This window comes from Pituophis catenifer, unplaced genomic scaffold (assembly GCF_029215685.1).
Source record: "Pituophis catenifer annectens isolate HBS135680 unplaced genomic scaffold, rPitCat1.0.hap2 SCAF_6, whole genome shotgun sequence".
Lineage (NCBI taxonomy): Eukaryota > Metazoa > Chordata > Lepidosauria > Squamata > Colubridae > Pituophis > Pituophis catenifer.
The window spans coordinates 16,415,583-16,438,170 of NW_027256886.1; the positions used below are offsets into that span (position 1 = coordinate 16,415,583).

Here is a 22,588-nt window from a genome sequence, read left to right on the forward strand (position 1 = left end):
AATTACTTGTTATGCTGATGCAGATTGGGCTGGTGATACATCATGCAGAAAGAGTACCTCTGGTTATGTTTTTCTATTGAACGATTGTCCAGTTTACTGGTATACTGGTAAACAAGAACTGGTAGCCACCTCTACCACAGAAGCAGAATATGTTTGCTTGTCTAAAGCTGCAAATAACCTTGTATGGTTCAATGATTTGATCACAGATGTTTGGAAGAAACCTACTTTACCATTTATTATGCATGAAGATAATAAAGCGGCCATTGAAATTTCTAGATCCGATGCAATTGGACAAAGGTCCAGGCATATTGATATAAAATTTAAGCACGTGAGACAACTATCTCAAGACGGATTCATCAAAGCAATACATTGTGATACTTCTGAACAATTAGCTGACATATTAACAAAACCCTTACCTTCTAAACAACACAAATATTTAACTTCTAAATTATATGTATTATATTGTCCTGAATCTGAATGTAACTGGTGTTGTATAACGAACCGGCATTTAGAGGGGGATTTGTCAGATGTAAATGCCTTATTCTCTAATGTGTAAATAATGTATATATGGAACATCAGGGGTTAACTTATTACTTGAGCTTTAATGTATTCATATTTTACCACTCCCATTCCTGGCTCCGCCCCTTGTATATAAAAGGAGCCATCCTCCCCATTTTCCTTGCTTCTATCTTGAATATTCAGCGAATATAGAATGCCTATTATGATTAAAGAGAATTATATTTAAACCTATAACTTCTATTATCTTTATTGAGTCTGATCCTGAAAATATTGCAACATTTTTTTTTCCAAATCTTTGAGACATTTCCATCCTATATAGCTCCCATGACCACTTCAAAACTTTTTTTTGATTTGCGGGAGTTTAGATTTATCTTATCTTATATTTTTTCTTTTTCTTTCAAGAGTCTGGTTACTAGAGTAGGATAAAGAAAGAAGAATTACCATTACTTTGTAAACTTCTAAGACATATGGTCTGAGTCTTTTAAGAAATTCTTAATGCTTTTATAGAAGTTGGCAATCTGTGGCGCCCAAGCTCTTTTTCCTAAAACGATTTTTTGGGCTTTGTTCTGAGCTTTAAGTCTTTCTTACCGTCTTTGTTTTCATTATATAAATAAATTATATATCAGGCTCTCTCATTTCATGATAGGCAGTAAATGCAGTAAAGAATGGGTTAGAACAATTGTTAGACAAGAAGTTGATAAAATATAAAGTAAACAAAGAAGCAATCAACTTTCCAGACGTGTGGATTTCTACTTCCAGAATTTTCTAATCTGTACAAGCATTGTGGAGAATTTTAGGAGAGCACCCAGGTAGGGTAAGAATGAGCTCATATAGCTATTTCTTCATCCTACCCTTTTTTGATAGCCCTCCCCATTCCAATGTACCTGTTGTTTAGCATACAAAAAAACCTCTGACTTTCTCAGATACACAACATATATTTGTGAGCCATGAGGTGCTCTTGGGCAGCAGGCATGTTATTATTTTATTTATAAATTCTACATGGGGCTCCCCTTGGCGTGCACCCAGAGGCTGCAGTTGGTCCAGAATGCGGCCGCGCGGGGGATTATGGGAGTGACGGGGCGCTCACATATAACACCACTCCTGCGCAAGCTGCACTGGCTTCCTGTGGTCTTCTGGGTGCGCTTCAAGGTGTTGGTGACCACCTTTAAAGCGCTCCATGGTTTAGGGCCAGGGTATTTGCGAGACCGCCTTCTGCCGCCAATAGCCTCCCACCGACCGGTTCGCTCGCACAGAGAGGGCCTCCTCAGGGTGCCCTCGGCCAGGCAGTGCTGGCTGGCAACCCCCAGGGAGAGAGCCTTCTCTGTGGCAGCACCTGCCCTCTGGAATGACCTGCCCCCTGAGATACGCACGATATCAGACCTCCGGACTTTTCGTCGGGCCCTGAAGACACACTTGTTCCATCTAGCTGGGCTGGCTTAATCCCATCCTCTCAGTTTTTTTTAATCGAATTTCCGTTTTAATTGGGTTGTTTTAAATTTGGGCCAAAATTATTTAATTGTTTTTAAAAATGTTTTTAACTTTTACATGCTATGTTTTATCCTGGCTGTACACCGCCCTGAGTCCCGCAGGAGAAGGGCGGTATAGAAATATAATATAATAAATAAATAAATAAATAAAATAAATAAGTTGCTCAATTCCATTATGACTCTGAACGGTATACAATGTGTGAAATTTAAAATGAAACCATTGCATTATGCAAAATACAGCTGGAGAAAACAATCATCAACTCACAAGTCAGACAACCCAGAAGGAACTTGATATCCACTACAGTCAAAGGCTTGAGAAAAGAGCTGAGTCTTCATGACTCACCTAAATAATATCCAAGTGGGGGTCATATCATATGAACCTTTGGGGGTAGGGAATTCATTCCAGAAATCAATTATTATGACCAAAACCCCCACATTTTCTGGATATCCTCAGATGGCATTATTTAACTAATAGACCAACGGTATCAGATTGTATATGACTATAGAGACAAATAACAAGACCCTATGCCATGAAGGGCTTTAGGAGATACCCTGTTTTCCCCAAAATAAGACATCCCCTGATAATAAGCCCAATCGGGCTTTTGAGCGCATGGCAATAAGGCCAAGCACTTATTTCAGGATTCAAAAAAATAAAATAAAACAGGGTCTTATTTTCGGGGAAACACAATAGTAAGCACTATTGCTAACCAGTGCAGAGTTGTTATATGAGCCTACCAAGGCATGCCCAAAACTGCCTCTGTTGCTGGATTCTGGATTTCATCTACAGCTTCTGAATAGTCTTCAAGGGCAGCCCCACGCAGAGCACATTGCAGTAGTTCAGATGCAAGATGACAAAAATAGGAATGACAAACAACCAAAGTAGCGTTGCATACTAATTCTCCCATCCTTTTTCTTTCACTACTAGAAAAACATAATTATTTGTCAGAGGCTTCCTTCATATGAAACAATTGGAGATTACTCATGGAAGCTCTAAGAGGCCCCATTCTTCTCCTCTCACATCAGTGAGCTGCTAATTGGGCAACAGACTTTAAGGCCATTAATGTAGCAATACTTGTGTTACTAATTGATTTTCTCTTCCTGTGGAAGTTGTTAGGACTATTTACTGGAACAAGTTACATTGCTATAGTTAGTTCTAGGCTTATTCCCCCATTGTTGGGTATAAAGGCAATTACATATTTACATGCTGTTAATGATTTTTTGTATGTAAATTAGCACTGGCTCTTTAAATTAGAAAGGTAAGAAGTAAGGAAATCAGGATATAGTGGGAATCCTGTGCACAAATAACCCTGACTGAGATCTACCTAATTTCAATAGTGTAAGTGCCTTTAGCCAAATGTCTTTATTTATATGCCTGAATTAGTGCCATAAAAAGCAATTGCAATCTTGAATTGACAGTTCAGGTTACTATTCCTAATGGAAGTCCATTTGTGTAAAGTATACTGGGCACTAGGTTTCCAAAGCAATCAATGTAAACTCACTGGTCCAACAAATATAATTTAAGATAAATCCCAGAACTTTTGCCACGATGGGGTTTTTTTTTCCCCCAGAGTAAAAGAAACATCTCTCGTCCTTTTGCAATCTTCATGCAAATAAGATTTAAGGAAGCACTCTTTAATTAGAGTATTCCTCATGAATGAAAGATATAATACAGGAACACTGGCTGACAAATCGGAATAGCATTTTTCCTGAATTATACGTTTTTGTTGGCCTGCAGCCAATGTGCAATTGTTGCCATGGTTGTTGTCTGATGTGGATTGCCAAGGCAGCCCATCTGAGCCAGACAGGTGGAATCAGAAGTTTCTCAAACAATAGATATCTTTCTTGTTATGATGGGAACAGATAGCTCTACGGATAAACATTTAAGACAGACAACAAGCAGGCAGGTTCTCAAGCGTAAGCATTATAAGAGCAGGAAGGTTAGTATCTGCATCAGTGGTGAGTGGAAGTGAGAGGACGTGATTATAGTTCATGGGAACCAAGAGTTCAGGATGAGATACATTCAATTCAGTTTCCTTTACAGGCTTAAAATAGAGCCATTGTAAATTATGTCAGTCTGACTGAAACCACAAAAATAATTGTTAAGAGCGTCTTGGAATGCACAATGTGCATTGTTATGTGGCTTTGATGTGTGAAGGGCAAGAGCCTCTAATGTAGGCAGTTTGCTAAAAAATTTACTCTGCCCAGTTCTTCTTTGCTGGAAGTTGTTGGATTTTTAATATCAAAGGAAAATAATTCTCCCTGCTTCTGATGCCGAGATGGTGACAGTACAATCCTAAGAAGCACCACTCATTGAGTAGTGTGAGTCTTACTCCTATGTAGTAATAGAAGCAATAGCACTTAGACTTATATACCACTTTACAGCCCTCTCTAAGCGGTTTACAGAGTCAGCATATTGCCCCCAACAATTTGGGTCTTCATTTTATCCACCTCGGGTAAATTATGTCAGTCTGACTGGAAGGCTGAGTCAACCTTGAGCCTGGTGAGATTTGAACTGCCAAATTGCAGGCAACCGGTAGTCAGCAGAAGTAGCCTGCAGTACTGCACTCTAACCACTGCACCACTGAGGCTCTATGTAAGTAAGCATAACATTGCAACCTGAATTCCCTTGCTTTCTAGCTTGAGCCCTGGTTGCGCGGTGGTTAGAATGCAGTATTGCAGGCAAATTCTGCCCACAGCCAGTTCAATCCTGATAGGGCTCAAGGTTGATTCAGCCTTCCATCCTTCTGAGATCAGTTAAAATGTAGTCCCAGATTGTTGGTGTAAATATGCTGAGATTGGAAACTGCTGAGAGAATGTTGTAAAGTATGGGGCAGTATGTAAGTCTTATGCTATTGCTATTCATCCGTACATGCTGAAGAGTAACAACTCCCATTCCTTTATTCCTGAAAATTTTTTACTGATCCACATTGTAGTTGGTTTAATGCTAGATGAGGTGAAAAGGCCTTTCTAAATGTTGTCCTTGTTTGCATTTGGTCACACTGCTGCCATCCATGCACCAGAAGGGCACTGTGCAATACACAGAATAAAATATAAACAAAGAAGAACAGGGCCAATTGAGACTGAGCAATCTGAGTAGTGACAGGGGGTTAGTTAAGTATTGGGGGAAGGACAGAAGCCAAGAGGAGAGAAGTGGAATCACTAGCACCCTGAACAATGTAATTCCATGTTACAATATTCTGTGCAAATCTTGCTGGCATTGTTTAAAATAAATTTTGAAGTCAACTCCAAGTTTCAAGGTTACTAACCATTCATATTTCCTGGTGTTCTAAAAATTAGCTTTGGTACATGAGCACAGAAAATCTTCTAATGTTATAATGTGCATTAATATATATTTCTCAATCATGTAGGATAGTGCTTATATTGGATAACTAAAGCAGTGGTATAAGAATTGTATATTCTTGTGGGAGGATGACAGTCCGATGCCTATTTTCATGGGTAAAAATCAGATTCATTACATATGCAAATGAATGGGACAAGTAATAGAACTATGCATCATGGGTAAAAAACAGCTTCATTGCATATGCAGATTAATGGATTAAATAAGAGAGCCATTCATGCAATCTGCAAGCATGGATAAAAATAAAATCTTGTTCTGCAACTATGTCTTGTTCAAAACCTGTTCTATATAATAGTAACATATTTTAAGGCATTGGTGATCATGCAAAGCTCAATGTACTTGTGAATTTACAAACATTTTGTTCAGTCATACTGTAAACAATATGTTACAATATATATAAAAAGATGCCATAACCAGATTGCACCAGGTTACAGTATGCAGAGATTTTTCTGCAAATCAATAGCTGTGAATACCATTTCTTTATTGGAGTTGATGTTTTATTATGCTTTTCACTGTATTTAGCCTAACCATATTCTCTGTTTTTTTGGAGTTTGGGACTAGTTTTGATAGGTTATCTGCTCTTAGATTCATCTACCGAGTATTTACTAATAGCACAATCTTATGTTATGTTTAATCATACCTTGAGCTTAGTGGAATTTTTACTTAGACAACTCTCTAAAATTACAGCCCAAATACTGCAATAGCTGTCCTTGCATGTAGGTAATAAATTCCATAATTGATCTTAGTTCTGAATAAGCAAGTGTAGGATTGAGCTCTAGTGACCTCTGGAAGCATAAAACTTTTTCAGATGCTGAGGTAAAAGCAGAGGGATGGGATTAAAAATGTCTGGGTGAAGGGAAGAGTAAAATTACCATCAATCCTGAGATATGTTGTTGTTGTTGTTTACACACAGGTGAGGTCTGCCATAAATCCTATACTCAGTTTTCAAACCTTTGCCGTCATAAGCGTATGCATGCTGATTGCAGAACCCAAATCAAGTGCAAAGACTGTGGACAAATGTTCAGCACTACATCTTCCTTAAATAAGCACAGGAGGTTTTGTGAGGGCAAGAACCATTTTGCTGCAGGAGGATTTTTTGGCCAAGGCATATCACTTCCTGGAACCCCAGCTATGGATAAATCTTCCATGGTTAATATGACTCATGCAAATCCAGGCCTTTCTGACTATTTTGGCGCCAATAGACATCCTGCTGGTCTTACCTTTCCAACAGCTCCTGGATTTTCTTTTAGCTTCCCTGGCCTGTTTTCTTCAGGCTTGTATCACAGGCCACCTTTGATACCTGCTAGTTCTCCTGTTAAAGGACTTCCAAGCACAGATCAAACAATCAAAAATCAAAGTCCCCTCATGACACATCCTCAGGCATTGCCAGCTACCCAGGAGATTCTGAAGGCACTAAATAAGCACCCATCTAACCTAAGTGAAAATAAGCCACTGGAGCTTCAACCAGAGAGGTCTTCTGAAGAGAGGCCACATGAAAAGATCAGTGACCAGTCAGAGAGTAGTGACCTTGATGATGTCAGTACCCCCAGTGGGAGTGACCTGGAGACCACCTCTGGCTCTGATCTCGAAAGTGACCTTGAAAGCGATAAAGAGAAATGTAAAGAAAATGGTAAACTGTTCAAAGACAAAGTAAACTCTCTGCAGAATTTGGCTTCCGTAAATAATAAGAAAGAATACAGCAATCATTCCACCTTCTCACCATCTTTAGAGGAACAAACTGCGGTGTCAGGAGCTGTGAATGATTCTATAAAAGCCATTGCCTCTATTGCTGAAAAATACTTTGGTTCGACAGGACTTGTGGGGCTGCAGGACAAAAAAGTCGGAGCCTTACCTTACCCTTCCATGTTTCCCCTCCCATTTTTTCCAGCATTCTCTCAGTCAATGTATCCATTTCCTGATAGAGACTTGAGATCGTTACCTTTGAAAATGGAACCCCAATCTCCAGGAGAAGGGAAGAAGACTTTGAAGGGAACTTCCGAGTCTCCCTTTGACCTTACCACTAAACGTAAGGAAGAGAAACCACTTACTCCTGTAACTTCAAAAACATCAGTTTCATCAGTGGCCAGCCAGGACCAACCTCTAGACTTGAGCATGGGCACCAGAAGTCGAGCCTCTGGCACAAAACAGACCGAGCCTCGGAAGAACCACATTTTTGGGGGAAAGAAGGGAGATCAGGATCTCGAATCAAGGAAATCCTCTGATATTTCCTTACAACATGCAAGACCTACGCCTTTCTTTATGGATCCCATTTACAGGTAATCCACTTGTAAGGATTGTTTGGTTTCTGAAGTCTCACATTGTCAAAATGGCCGGGGTTCCTCAAGTCATTTAATTATCATAAAATTGAGGAAATAGTTGCTAATTGAAATGAATCTTAGATATTTCTTACCTTAGTACAAGTTAATGTTTTTTTTTTTTAAAAAAATAATTTTCGGAAAAAGAATGTGTTTAAAAATTGGCAGTCAAATTCTGCTTTTGTTTGCAAACTAGAAATGTCAACCTTCACTGCAATCAAAGGCGTTTCACCCAAGAACTCAAAACACATTGTACCATAGCAACCCAACGTGGAAACCAAGGGTAAAATTCTGTCTTTATTTGTTTGTAGTTATTGGAAAGTATTTGTCCCCATCTGCTATGCAGAATATACAGCTGATGTCAGAAGAATCTGCATGACAATTCTAATGAAATTTCATAGTAATATTGTTTATTGTGCTAAAATCAGTTTGAACTCCAAGAATATATAAGGAAATGCAGAATCTCCTAAACAGAATGGCTGATTATTTACATATGGATTTTCCTCTGATTTCCTTTTAAAATTGTTAACAAAGGGATTTTACTTATAAACTGGGTCAATTTATATAGTGCTGACTGTATTTCAATAATATGCATAGACCTTGCGGGTCACTTTTTTAAAATTTTGAACTTTTCATTTATTCAACTGTTTAGGATTTAATCATATCATCTGTTTCTCTTTATTCTCCCTTTCTCTGTCTTGTTGTCCCTCCTTCCCTCCCTCCCATCTATCCATCCATCTATCTCACTGGACGTCATTCACCAACATTATGCTACCTAGATGATTTGGGACTACAACTCTCAGAATTCCTTCTGCCCATAATGGCTAGCAATTCTGGGAGTTACTCTCCCTAAGCATAAGAAGCGTAGACAGTGGGAAAAATTCCCCAAGCACTTCCAGAAAGATTCAACTGATATCACAGTTTAGAGCAGGGGTGAAATTTAAAATCTTTCCCTACCAGTTCTGTGGGCATGGCTTGGTGGACCTGGCAGGGGAAGGATACTGCAAAATCTCCATTCCCACCCCACTCCAGGGGAAGGATATTGCAAAATCTCCATTCCCACCCCATTCTGGGGCCAGCCAGAGGTGGTATTTGCCTGTTCTCCAAACTACTCAAAATTTCTGCTACCAGTTCCCCAGAACCTGTCAGAACCTGCTGAATTTCACCTCTGGTTTAGAGTTTTTTTGCGGTTTCCAATGTAGAATTTAAATGTTTTCATTTTTTCCATGTTTTTTTTCATACAAGAAAATGAATTTTGTCCTTCCAGGTTTGCCATTGCAAAGGCTGAGTATAAGATACTCAGTATAAGTATAGTATACTTATACTGAGTATAGATACTCAGTATAAGTATAAGATACTTCCTATTTTATAAATAATAAATCAAGCTGGATGTATCCCATTTCAAAAATGGGGATCTACTTATGAAAAATCTACATGTATTTGCATATATGTATATTAATGAACAAAAGAGGAAAAACAGAGATCTAGAGAGGAGGAAATAAAAATAAATCTGAAAGATATTAGCTAGTTTCAAATAATGTGCTGGCACATCCTGATTGTCTGAAAATGGATGACTGAGAATCTCCATAGACATTTGGCCCATCCTAGCATACTATAAGAAGTAAAGCAAAGGATGTAAGCTATTCAATATTAGCTCTACTGTATATCTGGAAGGCCCCTCTGCAAATTATGATCAGTGTTTTTCAGTGCAACAGACTTCTTACCCACTCCTGCTGCTCATCTTTTCTTCAACCTGGTTTCACTTGCTTAATGGTCCTCAGTAAATAAACAGGCAACACTATCTGTTCTTCCTTCATAACCCAAAGGAAGCAGCAGATGAAGAAGCTGATTTCTAATGCAAAGAATTACAGTTTGAGAGGTCTTCATGTTGACACCTTAGTGCAATGACACTTTTAATTATATCCTTAAAAATCAGAGAAGGTTGTCTACTGCATGATTTGTTGGAATGGTTTAATTTCTCCATCCATCCATCCATCCATCCATCCATCCATCCATCATCTGTCTGTCTGTCTGTCTGTCTGTCTATCTATCTATCTATCTATCTATCTATCTATCTATCTATCTATCTATCTATCTTCCTTCACTTTAACCTGAAATTATGAATAGTCTCTACACTTGTTGTTTTCAAATCTTTAGATATTTATTCAGGGAATTCAGACCTAATTTCTAAATAGCATGCCAGTGAAATTAGTTATGTTCCTTCCATCAGTCCCTTTATTTCCGTAACATAGCACTTGTAGGTGTTGGTTACAGTGGTGTTTATTGTTTAATCGTTTAACTGTAATCAAAATCTGGCAACATTAATTTTTTCTTACTCTGTAAATGATTAGCAAAGCTTGGAAGAACTGTGTGGTGAATTAATTATTTTGTCTGGAGGAAAACAATGTGACTGGTAGTTGAGTCTTTATTCAATTGAGTGGGATATATTCAGAATACTCCTTGAGTATCTCAGAATTGGGTGTGATGATGATGATAAAAATAAGGGATCAATCTAGTTTTCCTTTGGTTTCAGTTATGAAGGTTATTTCATAAAAAAGTATCCTGCTAAGCTCTATAATTTAATAATATAATTGCCATCTTTAAATTATGCTCAGTTCCAATTTCTTATATGTATATATAAAATTGCAGGTGTCAAAATTTCATTGTAAATTAAAGCAGCCTTCTGCCCTTCACATGTGTGGAGAGCCTGGGTGCTCACTATCCATTTATTTGTTATATAGGTAGTCCTTGACTTACAACCAACCATTTAGTGACCATTCAAAGTTACAACAGCATTTTTAAAAAAGAGACTTATGACTGGTTTCACACCGTGACAATTTCAGCATCCTCGTGGTCACGTGATCAAAATTTGGGCACTTGGCAACAGGCATGTATTTATGACAGTTGCACTGTCCTGGTGTCATGTGATCACTATTTATAGCCTTCCCAGCTGGCTTCCAGCAAGCAAAGTCAATGGGCGGAACTGGATTTGTTTAAAGATCTCATGATTTGTTTAACAGCTTGGCAAAAAAGGTCAAAAATGGGGCAAAACTCATTTAACAACTGCCTTGCTTAGCAACAGAAATGTTGGTCTCTATTGTGGTCCTAAGTCAAGAACTACCTGCAATAAACTTGTGTTGACAAAAAATTATTCCTCTTTATCTTTCATCTGCGGCACTAAAAAATCTGGTCTGTCATCCAATATTTATCCATCTTGATTGAATCATGACAAGATCATTTTCATTTTAATGTTTGCAGAGTAGAGAAAAGAAAGTTAACTGATCCACTTGAAGCTTTAAAGGAAAAGTATTTGAGACCATCTCCAGGGTTTTTATTTCATCCACAAGTAAGTATTTTTTATAATATAATTAAAGTATTAAGATTGTAAACAAACATGTTGATTCACAGGCGCAGGTGCACAGGAACAACTGGAATTTTACTCAAGGTCAGATTTCCTAAAAGGCAATTTTTAATGACTCGAGACAAACAAAACCCTTTCATGTAGCATTGTTTTAATCTTCATGATGTTTTTGCAGGAAGATTACAACAAACATAATTTAGACAACTGTCAAATGCCTGTGTATACTCGGTGTCATGATTTGGCTAAATAGCAGCTGTTCTCTCTAAAACACCCTGTCATTTAGATTGTACCCAAATATGTATTTTGTTGGACTTAAAAAAATTATAAGAAAAAAAATTCAAAACCACATTAGGCATTAGCCAGCCTTTAAATGCTTCTATAATCGTCCTTGTTTCTCAAAGTCTTTAAAGTTAGAATCTATACCATGTTATGTTTGCACCTCCTATGATTTTGCAAAGTTAGATCAAGTCTCAGATCCTGGAATAGTGAATCAATTCTGTATTTGATGTTGTTGCACTTTCTAAGGAATAAAAATTGGAAGGCAGCTTTGTCATAAGCAGATACATCAATTTAGACATAAACCATGATCTGCTATTCTGCTTCTGTGTCCTGTATTTTAAAAAACAGTACTGTATTTAGCTTTTATCTATTAAATCCTTGTGCATCTTATACAATCTTGTATTGCTGTAAATTTGCATCTTTTTGTCTGATTAGGTTGATATCGCTACTTCTGGACTGCATTAATGTAGCAGCCTAGCAAAAGAATTAGATTTTTTAAGATTTAAAATCAGAGCCATAGTTATCAGACTGAACTGAGTCAGGTTTCCATCAACGGTAGACTTCAGCAAGTTGTACCATTTAATATTATGAAAAGTTGTACAGCTTGATACTCAAATTTCCTTTCACACTTATTGGCTGTAAGTAGATAATGACTTAGATCTAAACTTAGTAATGGGTAGATGATTAAAGAAAAATTCATACTTTCTTCCAGAATTCTGGCCTAAGGTAACCAAGACAGAAATAACCATTGAATTAAATGAATTTGAAATGTTCAGTAACCAATGCTTTGAGAAAGGTAGCATATAGATAAAATGAAGGATTCTTTATAGGTATTTCTCTTTCCTCTCATTTCTATAGTTGCCAATCAAAGTCCCATTTTGTACTGTTTGTAGAAAAATATTGTATACAAAAACTGTTGCTTCTACAATCATACTTTTGACAAATGGGTAATGCAGTAAGATAAACATTTTAAGTGTGACAATTAAATGTAAGAATGGATTCTTTGATCGCAGTAAGCCATGATGCATTGTATTTGATTTTGCATTAGAGACAGGGTGTGTCATCTCCTTGAAGTGTTTTGACCTGGAGCCTCATCTCTTAACCAAATTGTTTTGGACCTTTTCTTTTCCCATTAGGATTATTTTATGCACAATAGCAACTGTGAAAAAAATCATTTTAAAGCATTCACAGTCTCTCTTACCACATTATAAAACATACATGTGATTCCTCACTGTTCTGGGAAAAAGTTACCCCACAACATGAGAAGCTAATCAAATGGTAATAAAATAACTTCCTCTGTAAATGACTTATTATACTGTATTAAGTTTTCAGGCTTTTTCCTGGTCCTAATTCCTGATATTTTTGGTATCCATTTGCCTGCATTCTTTTTCTGCATAAGCACTTGGAGCTTTTTATATATCTGCTCTTCTGCTTTACCTCTTTTCAACTCACATTCTATAAAGCCGCCTTGCATTGTTTAGCACTTGGCAGAATAAAATACAGGATGCAAATAAAACATTTGCAAAGTTAGGGAATTGTCACAAGCAGTTGATGGGTTGAATTGGGATTGAGGTGAAAATAAGTCAGAATATGTCAGAAAATAAGTCTTTAATACAAATCTAGATTTGCTAGTTTGTTTATCAGTGGGAAAAAAAACCCAGAGAAACCAAAAATTGTGATTAGTTCACTCTAATTGGATGACTATTTGGGAGAAGGGGAACAAACAGAAAGCATGGAAGAAAATACACCATTCCATTATCCATTCTTATAATAATTGTCAAATTGTTTGCCTCTGTCTATCTTCTCCTGGTAGAGTATAGTGTGAGTACATTGAGATTATTGCTGGTTGAAAAGAGAGAATTTCTCCCAGTGTTTATTTTAATCATCTCTACTATTAGCATTGGCTTCAAGTAGCATTTCTTTTGCTGTGGTATTCAGAATACCAACGGAAGACAAAACTATTACTACACTTGGTTTATCCTGGGTCTTCTAAGCTAATTGGAATGTTGATTGCATGGTGGGAGCAGATAACATCTTATTTTTCATTTCAGGAAATAATTTGTCTGGAGGGAGGGTCAGTGTTTGGATAGTATGATAATATACATAGATATATTAAGATCTATTTAATAATGCACATTCACAGATGTAAAGGTGGATTCTTTTGCTAAACAATCGCCCCATTGCGCCAATGTTTATACCATGTAATTGTTAGAACTAAACAGTTAGCTTAATTTGTAATATCTTTTACTGTTACAGCTAAAACTTTTATTAAAAATATATAAAAAAGAAAATTATTTGAACAGAGAGGTTAGAGTTTAAAAGAACAGAGTTTAAAAGAAAAGCATGAGCTTTAGATTTCAAATCACAAGTAGATTTTAAAAGTGGTCATTTTTGTTATAGCTTCCTCTTTCACCCAGTTATCCTCTTTTTGTGAACCAAATTTCCCTCATCTGCTTTAGAGAATCCTCATCATGGTTATTGCTGATGCATGACAGCTAATTTCTCTGCAGATTGTAAGTAACCTTTGCTAGAAGGGTGACCATGTTAGTCCCTGTAGAAAAAACAAAGAATTTTAACACCTGAAAGTCATATTTACTGTGGCATGAACAATGCATTAAATGCAATAATGAATCCAAGTGCAGGAATAATCTGTTGTTTCTGTTTCAATTTTGCTCCCAGTTCCAAATGCCTGATCAAAGAACTTGGGTAAGTTTGTTATTTATTTATTCAATTTAAATACTATAAACAAAATTGCATTAGACAATACAACACAAGTAATAATCTGCTCCATGCAATGTCCTCATTAATGATTTTAACTCTCTTAAATAATAGCAGAGATTTGTTTTAATTTTCATCAAATTACTCAATTTTTAATTAATTGTAAATTCTAATAAAAGGACATTTACTACAAAATACTGTACATGAAATAGATTTTTCTATTATAGATTTTTTTCCAGATAGATTTGTTGAGCTACAAAACTATCCAAAGCCCTTTGCTTATAGCAGTCTTAGTTATACATGATATTATGTTCTGTATTAAGATTAAATAAAAAGAAAACTTCCATTGATGGTTGGTTACAATCAACCTAACATGACTTCTAGCAAAATTTTCTTACTAGATTTCTCAAAAACTTCAACATTGACAGAGCTTCTAATGTACTGCCTTCACTGAAAAAAATTGGTAAACAGTCAAAGTCATCACAGGAAATGTTTTATGACATTTTGTATTATGATAATATTTGTCATAAAGAGTTTTATAAAATTTTCCAAATTCAAAATTTGCCAGAGAGTGAAGGGACCTTGGAGGTCTTCTAGTCCAACCCCCTGCTCAAGCAGGAGACCCTATACCATTTCAGATCATCTAGTCTGTTTTTGAAAGCCTCCAATGATGGAGCACCCACAGCTTCAAAAGGCAAGCTATTCCATTGGTCGATTGCACTCACCGTTCAGACATTTCTCCTTAGTTTTAGATTGCTTTTCTCCTTGATTATATGTGCTACCACATTATAACATCAGAGGCTCTCACCTTAGATAGGAAATCATACAGTCAAATACTCTATTGCAGGGGAGGAAAAAACATTTCAAATAAAACTGCTATTTGACAAACACAGTGAAAACATTTTATAAAGCACCATTGTAACCCTGCTAGCCACCTTATGCCTTAATTGGCAATCAGATGTTCTTTGCATTTACAGGTTTGAAATTTAAAATAAAATATAAACAAAATGCCAACTGAATCTCTTGTATCAGGTCCCATTTGCATGAATAAACACATCTTCATTTACCCATATAATTCTTCTTCATTTCTTTGACAAAGAAGAGGTTTTCCTTTCTCATGAATTAGGAAGCTCAACCTTTTTGTGATCCAAGCATGCCTTAGCATAAATAAAATCTTAGGATCATACAGTGTGAACCATAGCTTGCAAAACAGTGTTAAATTATTTTTGTATTTCACAGGCTATTTGCCCTTGATGTCCATCGGGGGGTTTCTATGCCTTTAAAATAAATTCTAATATGAATGTTGGATACAATGTTGATAGTATCCAACCTGATTTCTGAGAGCCAAACAAATATAAACAAGTTTCCTACCTTTAATTACAGCAATGTCTGCTTTTTTTGGGTGCTCAGTAGTGGGAGTGAATGAGAATCCATATAGATTTGCGTCACCCAGCTATTTATGGTCTCTTAGGGATTAAAAGGGAAATAGAAATGCAGAGCACTTCCTTTTCTAAACATTTGGGTGCAGATACAATCAACTCTTTATTTGGTTAATCAAAATTATAATGTTGCATAATGTATACTTTTTTTTAAAAAAAATCACTAAATACAGATTAGGAGTAGAGATAGCTTCATAATATGGCCGCGGGGGGGGGGAATTAAAATCTTTCCTGCCACCTTTTTTCCATCATATATCATTCATAAGATAAAATCTTAGATAAAATGCCATTATTTTCTCTGAATTTCCTATAATTTCAGAAGCATGTAGTGGGGCGAATCTTGTTTCTTGATATTTTGGATCCTCTGTTGCAATTACTCATGTCGGAGATATACATGAGATAAAGAGGACAACTACAGATATTAGTCCTTTAGCCTGTTTTCTTTGCTCTGTAACTCTAAATTATTTCTTATATTTTTCTTGCTTCTTAAAACTATCTCAAGTCCACAAAAGTTTGGGAGTCTTTTGGGGTTTATTGAAACAATAGAGATTTATTTAGATTATTTTTTGGTAGAAATGCAACAGTAGCTTTGCAAGTGCTGCTTAAGAGATGCAGCTTGTAGCTTGTTCCCATGTCCTGATAATTGTAGGTAGGTAGGTAGGTACTAATTGTAGGTACTAAATATGAAAGTTTGTTCTAACTTCTCAGTCTATATATCTATTTATAGACATAATTTCCCGCATTTTGTGAAAGTACAAGGGTTGTTGTCCATCCCCAGAGATATATTATTGGATATTTTTTTAAAACAACAACAACAATGCTGGTTTAAAAGTGAAGAAAAGCAGTTTTCTTTATTTCTGTTTTTTTTTTCTGCATGGCCTTTGAAAAATGTTTCAAAGGTGATACAGAGAATATCTGAAACCTGAAATGTCACCACAGTATCGAAAGATTTATACATCTCTGTTAGGCACTTTTCCAAACTAAAAAGTTCCAATTACACATCTTCTAAATATATAAATTCACATTCCAAGAATAAGAGAACAAAGAATTGAACAGGAAAGAATTCTTGCCAAAATTCCTAAAGAGCTACCATTAATCAGTGGATGGACAATAATCTTTCCATGAGATGAGATGAGATGAGATGAGATGAGATGAGATGAGATGAGATGAGATAAAGAGAGAGAGAGAGAGAGAGAGAGAGAGAGAGAATTCTATTGCAAATACTAGAGGTCTGATCTACAATTTAATGTGTTGTATAATAAATAAATATCAAATAAATCATCTTCTTACATGATTACTATTTCCTGCAGATTAGGACTCATTGACTAAGGGGCACACCAATCCTGCCCAGCTAAAAATTACATCTATTTTCTATTTAAATATCTGTCCCTAAGCTTTAAAGAGGCCAAACATTAGCACATTTAAATGTCTACCTATCAGCTTTTCTTGATTGCAAATTGTAAAACAAATTATTATAAGTCAAGACAGTGGCTTTTGGAAAACTTTCTGTTGAATCTATCACTCATATCCTGTCATTCTTTACCTGTGACAAGGAACTGGAATCTTGCTTCATCTATCTGATGAAATACCAACGAATTCTGATTTATTCCATGTATGGTTACTTTTATCAGATAAAACTTCTTGCTTTCTTGAAGTGGCTAAATTTTGTAACACTCTCTGTGAAACTTGACATGGTCTGATCAACCAGTAACCCTACCTACAGTTTTATGTTGTCTTATTTTATTTGAAATAAAAACTGTTTGTTTATTTGTTTATTTCTAGAATTCTAGTCAGTGACCATAATAAAGATTCTGTTTATTCTATTCTCTGCTCCAATAGCCTAAACTCTTTCAAAATGAAAATGAAGTGCCATAATCTTTTTTTCACACTGAAGCAACATTTATAATCTGACTCAAATTCAAGACATAACTATGTACGCTTTAAACATAGCAAAGCCATTACTGCCATCGGTTATGTGGAATATTGATAGCTGACAGACACTACTAAATTGGTACTTAGATGAAATAACGAAGATAAAGTACGTTAACCAGTGATCAAATACTGGATAAATGCCGAGCAGAAATCCTGGTCAAAATATATACTTCTTAAGGAGTGCTCAGCTGCCTGCACTTCTGTTTTTAGAAACTATGGATAGAGATATTCCCATTCTGAACAGTTCTGAGTTTTTGTGAGCTGTCATTGTTATAGTGATGACAATCTTGTAAGGTTTCCTTCCCTTCAATTGCTGATATGCCCTCTATACTTGAGTTCTGCCTCAACAGCCTTCCTTTGATTTTCTTTGTCTGAGAACATCTGTTCCAATGGGGAAACTATGACCTTTGACCTGAAGTGAGGCAAAGAGCTACTCTACCAAGTCTAGAGGAGATTAAAGAAAGGCTGCCCAGATAGCTTTCATCCTGCTCTAGTGATTCTCAGCAATAACACAAGAGAATACAAATTGGTACAAAGGCTCTCAGCTGGGCAGTAGGGAAGGGAGAGAAACAATCAAGTTCTACTCTATAGATAGAGATGGGAAAATCCTTGCCTGTTATCCTGGAATCAATTGATATTGATAAGATGGACGTCACTAGATTAGTGATCCAGCAGCTCCATATTAGCATCTTTCTATGTTCCTTTCAGTTCTTTCATTCATTTTTATCTTATTCCAAGGTGGATTAATTCAAAAGTAAAATATCTCATTCTCATGGAGCTACTTAAAGAAATGGGAAAATTAGGAAAAATATGGGGTTTCTACTAAAAATAGAAGCCCATATTAACTTTTATTTTCTTATTGAACGTCAAATATACTACTCCTTACTCTGGCATCCTGATGCGAGGTGATTCTCCACAACTAAGGCAGAAAGCTAATTTGTTTTATTCATGTTGATGAAATGTTGAACAGGTAGCCTGAGGTTGTGTGTTTCTATCTTAGTTTCCTGTTTCACTGCCATTATTTCTGACATCATATCAGACATTTCAGAACCATATAATAAAATTTCATAAAATTACCATGGTTAAACCACTATATTTAAACTTCACATGAACCTTAAAGAATGCCACTTACTATGGTTATCTCCCTCTGCCCTTAGATTTATAAAGTACATCTATTTCATATTTTATTTATTTATTAGTCCAATTTATATGCCGCTCTTTTCTGTAGACTCAGGGCGGCTTACAATGCATTATAGCAATAGCCTGCATACCTTTTTGTATATACCTGCTTATTAGGGCTTTCAGCCTCCCCTAAGCGGTGTTGTTCTATACAAAGTTGGCTTATTGCCCCACAATCCGGTTCCTCAATTTACCTACCTCGAAAGGATGGAAGGCTGAGTCAACCTTGAGCCTGGTGAGATTCAAACTTGCACTAATTGCAGGCAGCTGGCAGCTAAGTGCTAGCACTTAACAGCACTTTAGTCTGCTGCACCACCGAGGCTCTTATGAGGCTCTTATATTCTTCCTATAGAAGTAAAAGATGAGAACTTGGAAGAGTATGTTAGCTCTCTCCATTGTGCCACTAATACTACCTTCTATAATACTACTTCATTTTTTCTTTTTCACCACCAATGGAGGCTTCCACTTTTTATAACATCTTTTCTATGCCCAGATTGCTGGAATGCTATTAGAATGCTATAACTGGCTGGATTGTTTGTTAGATATTATATATTTTAACTTAGTGGGCTGTTTTATTTTGAGCTGCATGTTTGCTTTTTTACTTTCCACATGAATTGCTTTGTGAATTTCAACTAATGCAACAGATCAGTATTGAAATTCATAAAGAAACAGAAAATGGGAGAGTTAGGTATGGCTATATAATGTCTATTAGAACCCGAGTAAAGGGATGTTAGGATCAGAGCAGTCACTGCAAGTTAAGTTTCTGTTGACCCATGGAAGCGGAGAAATAATTAAATCTGCACTAATTTGTGTTAACAAAAAATGGCATACATGCCATTGGATAGAACAGAACCAAGTTTATAACTTCATAAATCCACTATAATAATTGGTGAATTAAACCTTTACAGGAAGAGAATGAGTTAAACTATTATTACTGGAATCTGTAGGAAGAAAGAATATCTGCCTAGGCCTAAACATACAGGTATTCCTCCTCTTACAACCATAATTGAGATCAGAATTTCTATTGCTAAGCTGATTTTGTGACCACAATTCTTGCCCCAGTTGTTCCATGAATCACACGATCAATAAATGAATTTGGCTTCACCCACTGATTTTTCTTGGAAGCAAACTGGGAAGTCATAAATGGGTATTACATGACCTCTGATGCTTTAATCATCACAAATACATGCTGGTTTTGGAAACACCTGAATTTTGATCTTGTGACCATGGGAATGCTGCAAAGTTATAACTGCAAAGATTGGTCATAAGTACCTTTTTCAGTGCTGTTGTAACTTCAAATAGTCACTACACAAATGGTTGTAAGTCAAGGATTAGTTTGTAAGTCATTGGTACAAATTGTTATCTCACTAACAATTAGAAGGGTTTAAATGCAGTGGGAAACATAACTGCAATTGATTCTGGAAGGAAAAATAGGAATGGGTGAAAAATGCTATGATAATGGAAAACTCTGTGGGCCAAGAATGAGCATGCTCTATTAGGATGGCATTACCTTCTATCCTGACGTACCATCATCATTGGCCCTACGATCAGTACCCATCAAAACGCTTCATATTGACAAATGCCCACTTCCACCTCTGGAGAATGTTTTAGCAGCTGAGTAATTATGAATCAAACCACAGAGTTTTGAGCCCTCACTGCTTCCCTCTGCTTTCCCATTTGTCTCCTGACAAGTAAATGTATCTTGACTTGCCTCTGAGATTTTTTTTTCTCCTTTTGCATGATGTTTGATGAAAGACATTTGGTAAATTGGCAGTGGTACTCTGTACAACACAATTTGTACTAGGTGTTGGAAATCTGAGCATGAAATGAGAAGATAGACTACGGGCAAAAGAGGGAAAAATATTAGTGCTAGCAAATATGAATAATCATTCAACAAAGCAACTCGGGGGGAAAAAACAGCACCATCCAAATTATCCAAATCGCTTTGTATCTTATTTTGAATATAGAAGTGAAATAATCTTTTTTCCATGTAACTTTCTCTCAGTGCTAAGTAAAGTTGGAGTTTTTGTGAAAAGCAAATAAGAGAAAAGCAAATCAGATTTGCAAGCAGCCATCTTTATTTTCTCATTGCCACCCGTGGTTTTGTGAACAGAAGCCTTCTCTGAGGCCAATTCAGCAATCCTTTAGAGCAAAGGGTGTGATTTTACAGCTTCACTGCAGTTAGATAATGTTTTGGTGAACGGTAGTGATTAAAAAAATACATAAGAAAATGTTATGACTATTTAACATGAATTGTGAAGTTGAATCATGATATGCATTAATTCTTGACTTAATGGAATGCTACTTTATGTAGAATTGTTTCCAGCAGTGTGATGTATTTTTTTATCACATTATGCTGTAGGGCATAATTGTGCCTTTTAACATTCCATTATGGATTATCACATCTGGTAGCACTTGGTATTCCCTTCTTCTTTATTATTGGTCAGTTTGGGTCTCCTCTGCAGTTTTTCATTTTAGGGATAGACAGTCCAAGTTTACTAAGAAATAAGTTGCACTGCATTTATTCATTTCATTTAAGGAAACTTATTCTGATCCATTTAGTTGGATCAGATCTAGTATTCCCTGTATCAGTATTATAGTAAAGAAACATGCACGAAAGAAATATAAGATTACTTGTCATTAAATGGAAATCTTAACTTTCTTCTGACACGAAAACCCAGTTTCTAATTTTCAAGAGATTTAAGTAATATGATATGCTATTCTAAAAAATGAAAACTTTGGAGTACAGGTAGTCCTCAATTTATAACCATAATTGGGACCACAGTTCACATTTCTAAGCAAGATGCTTTGTTAAGGGAGTCACACCTGATTTTATTATTTTTTTTGCCATGATTGCTAAATAAATCGCTTCAGTTGTTAATAGCAACAGCAATAGCACCTAGACTTATATACCGCTTCAAGGTGCTTTACAGTCCTCTCTAAGTGGTTTACAGAGTCAATATATTGCCCCCCAACAATCTGGGTTCTCATTTTTACTGACCTCAGAAAGATGGAAGGCTGAGTCAACCTTGAGCCATTGAAAATCAAACTCCTAGACTGCTAGTGAGTTAGCCTGCAGTACTGCATTCTAACCATAGGTTGGTGAAGTGAATCATGCAGTTGTTAAATGAATCCAGATTTCTCCCGTTGACTTTGTTCGTCGGAAGGAAGATCAAAAATGGTGATCTTATGACTCTGCAATGCTAATTGGCAACTGCCTGAATTTTCCTTATATGACTGTGAGGATGCCACGAAGGTCTGAAGTGCAAAGACTTGTCATGAGTCACTTTTTTCAGAGCTGTTGTAATTTCAAATGGTCACTAAGTGAATGGTTTTAAGTCGAAGACTACCTATAATCTTTAACTTTCCTATATTATACTGGATGTCTAAGAATTTGCACTTATCTTATCTTTCCCATTTTACAGATGTCTGCCATAGAAAACATGGCCGAAAAGCTGGAAAGCTTCAGCAGCTTGAAACCAGATGCAGGTGACCTCATTCAGTCTGTTCCTTCCATGTTCAACTTCAGAGCCCCTCCCAACACCTTGCCTGAGAATCTTCTTCGTAAGGGGAAGGAACGTTATACCTGCAGGTAATTTCTGCCTCCTAATTACCTCAACATTTTCTCCCTTAAAGTCTCTTTTCCCTTGCAAGCAGCAGTTTACTTTAGAAACTATTCAAAATCAGATGATTAATAGGAATGATGGTGGGTCACTGGCATTTTAAAAGGTTCTTTCTTCAGCAAGATATGGGCACAGGGCTTGATTTTGTGTTTGTTTGCAATTACAGGAGGAATTTTGTCCTACATTACTGAGAGCTTGATAAATGAGGCCAAAACATTTCATACACAAGTGTGTTCCAAAATTTCCTTGTCACCTTTATATTAATGTTGATCTTTTCCCTCATCATTTTTTTCCCCTGATCATGAATTGCAAGACTGTTTTCCGCTTGTTTTTTTTCCCCCTTTGATAATGCAAGAAGGCAAAGTTCATAAGATCTGT

At 36.4% G+C, this 22,588-nt stretch overlaps 1 protein-coding gene across 4 annotated transcripts in view; it reads left to right on the forward strand.

The window, feature by feature from the left end:
• MECOM (MDS1 and EVI1 complex locus) overlaps positions 1-22,588 on the forward strand; it is an 80,313-nt gene that overhangs the window by 46,911 nt on the left and 10,814 nt on the right. For 2 of the 4 annotated variants that reach the window (XM_070946486.1, XM_070946484.1), the window contains 4 exons: positions 6,278-7,640; positions 10,938-11,025; positions 13,999-14,025; positions 22,013-22,179. In XM_070946486.1, coding sequence (XP_070802587.1) covers positions 6,278-7,640; positions 10,938-11,025; positions 13,999-14,025; positions 22,013-22,179 — 1,645 coding nt within the window. The remainder of the gene's footprint in view (positions 1-6,277; positions 7,641-10,937; positions 11,026-13,998; positions 14,026-22,012; positions 22,180-22,588) is intronic. The other 2 variants (XM_070946485.1, XM_070946487.1) reach the window with 2 other exon arrangements.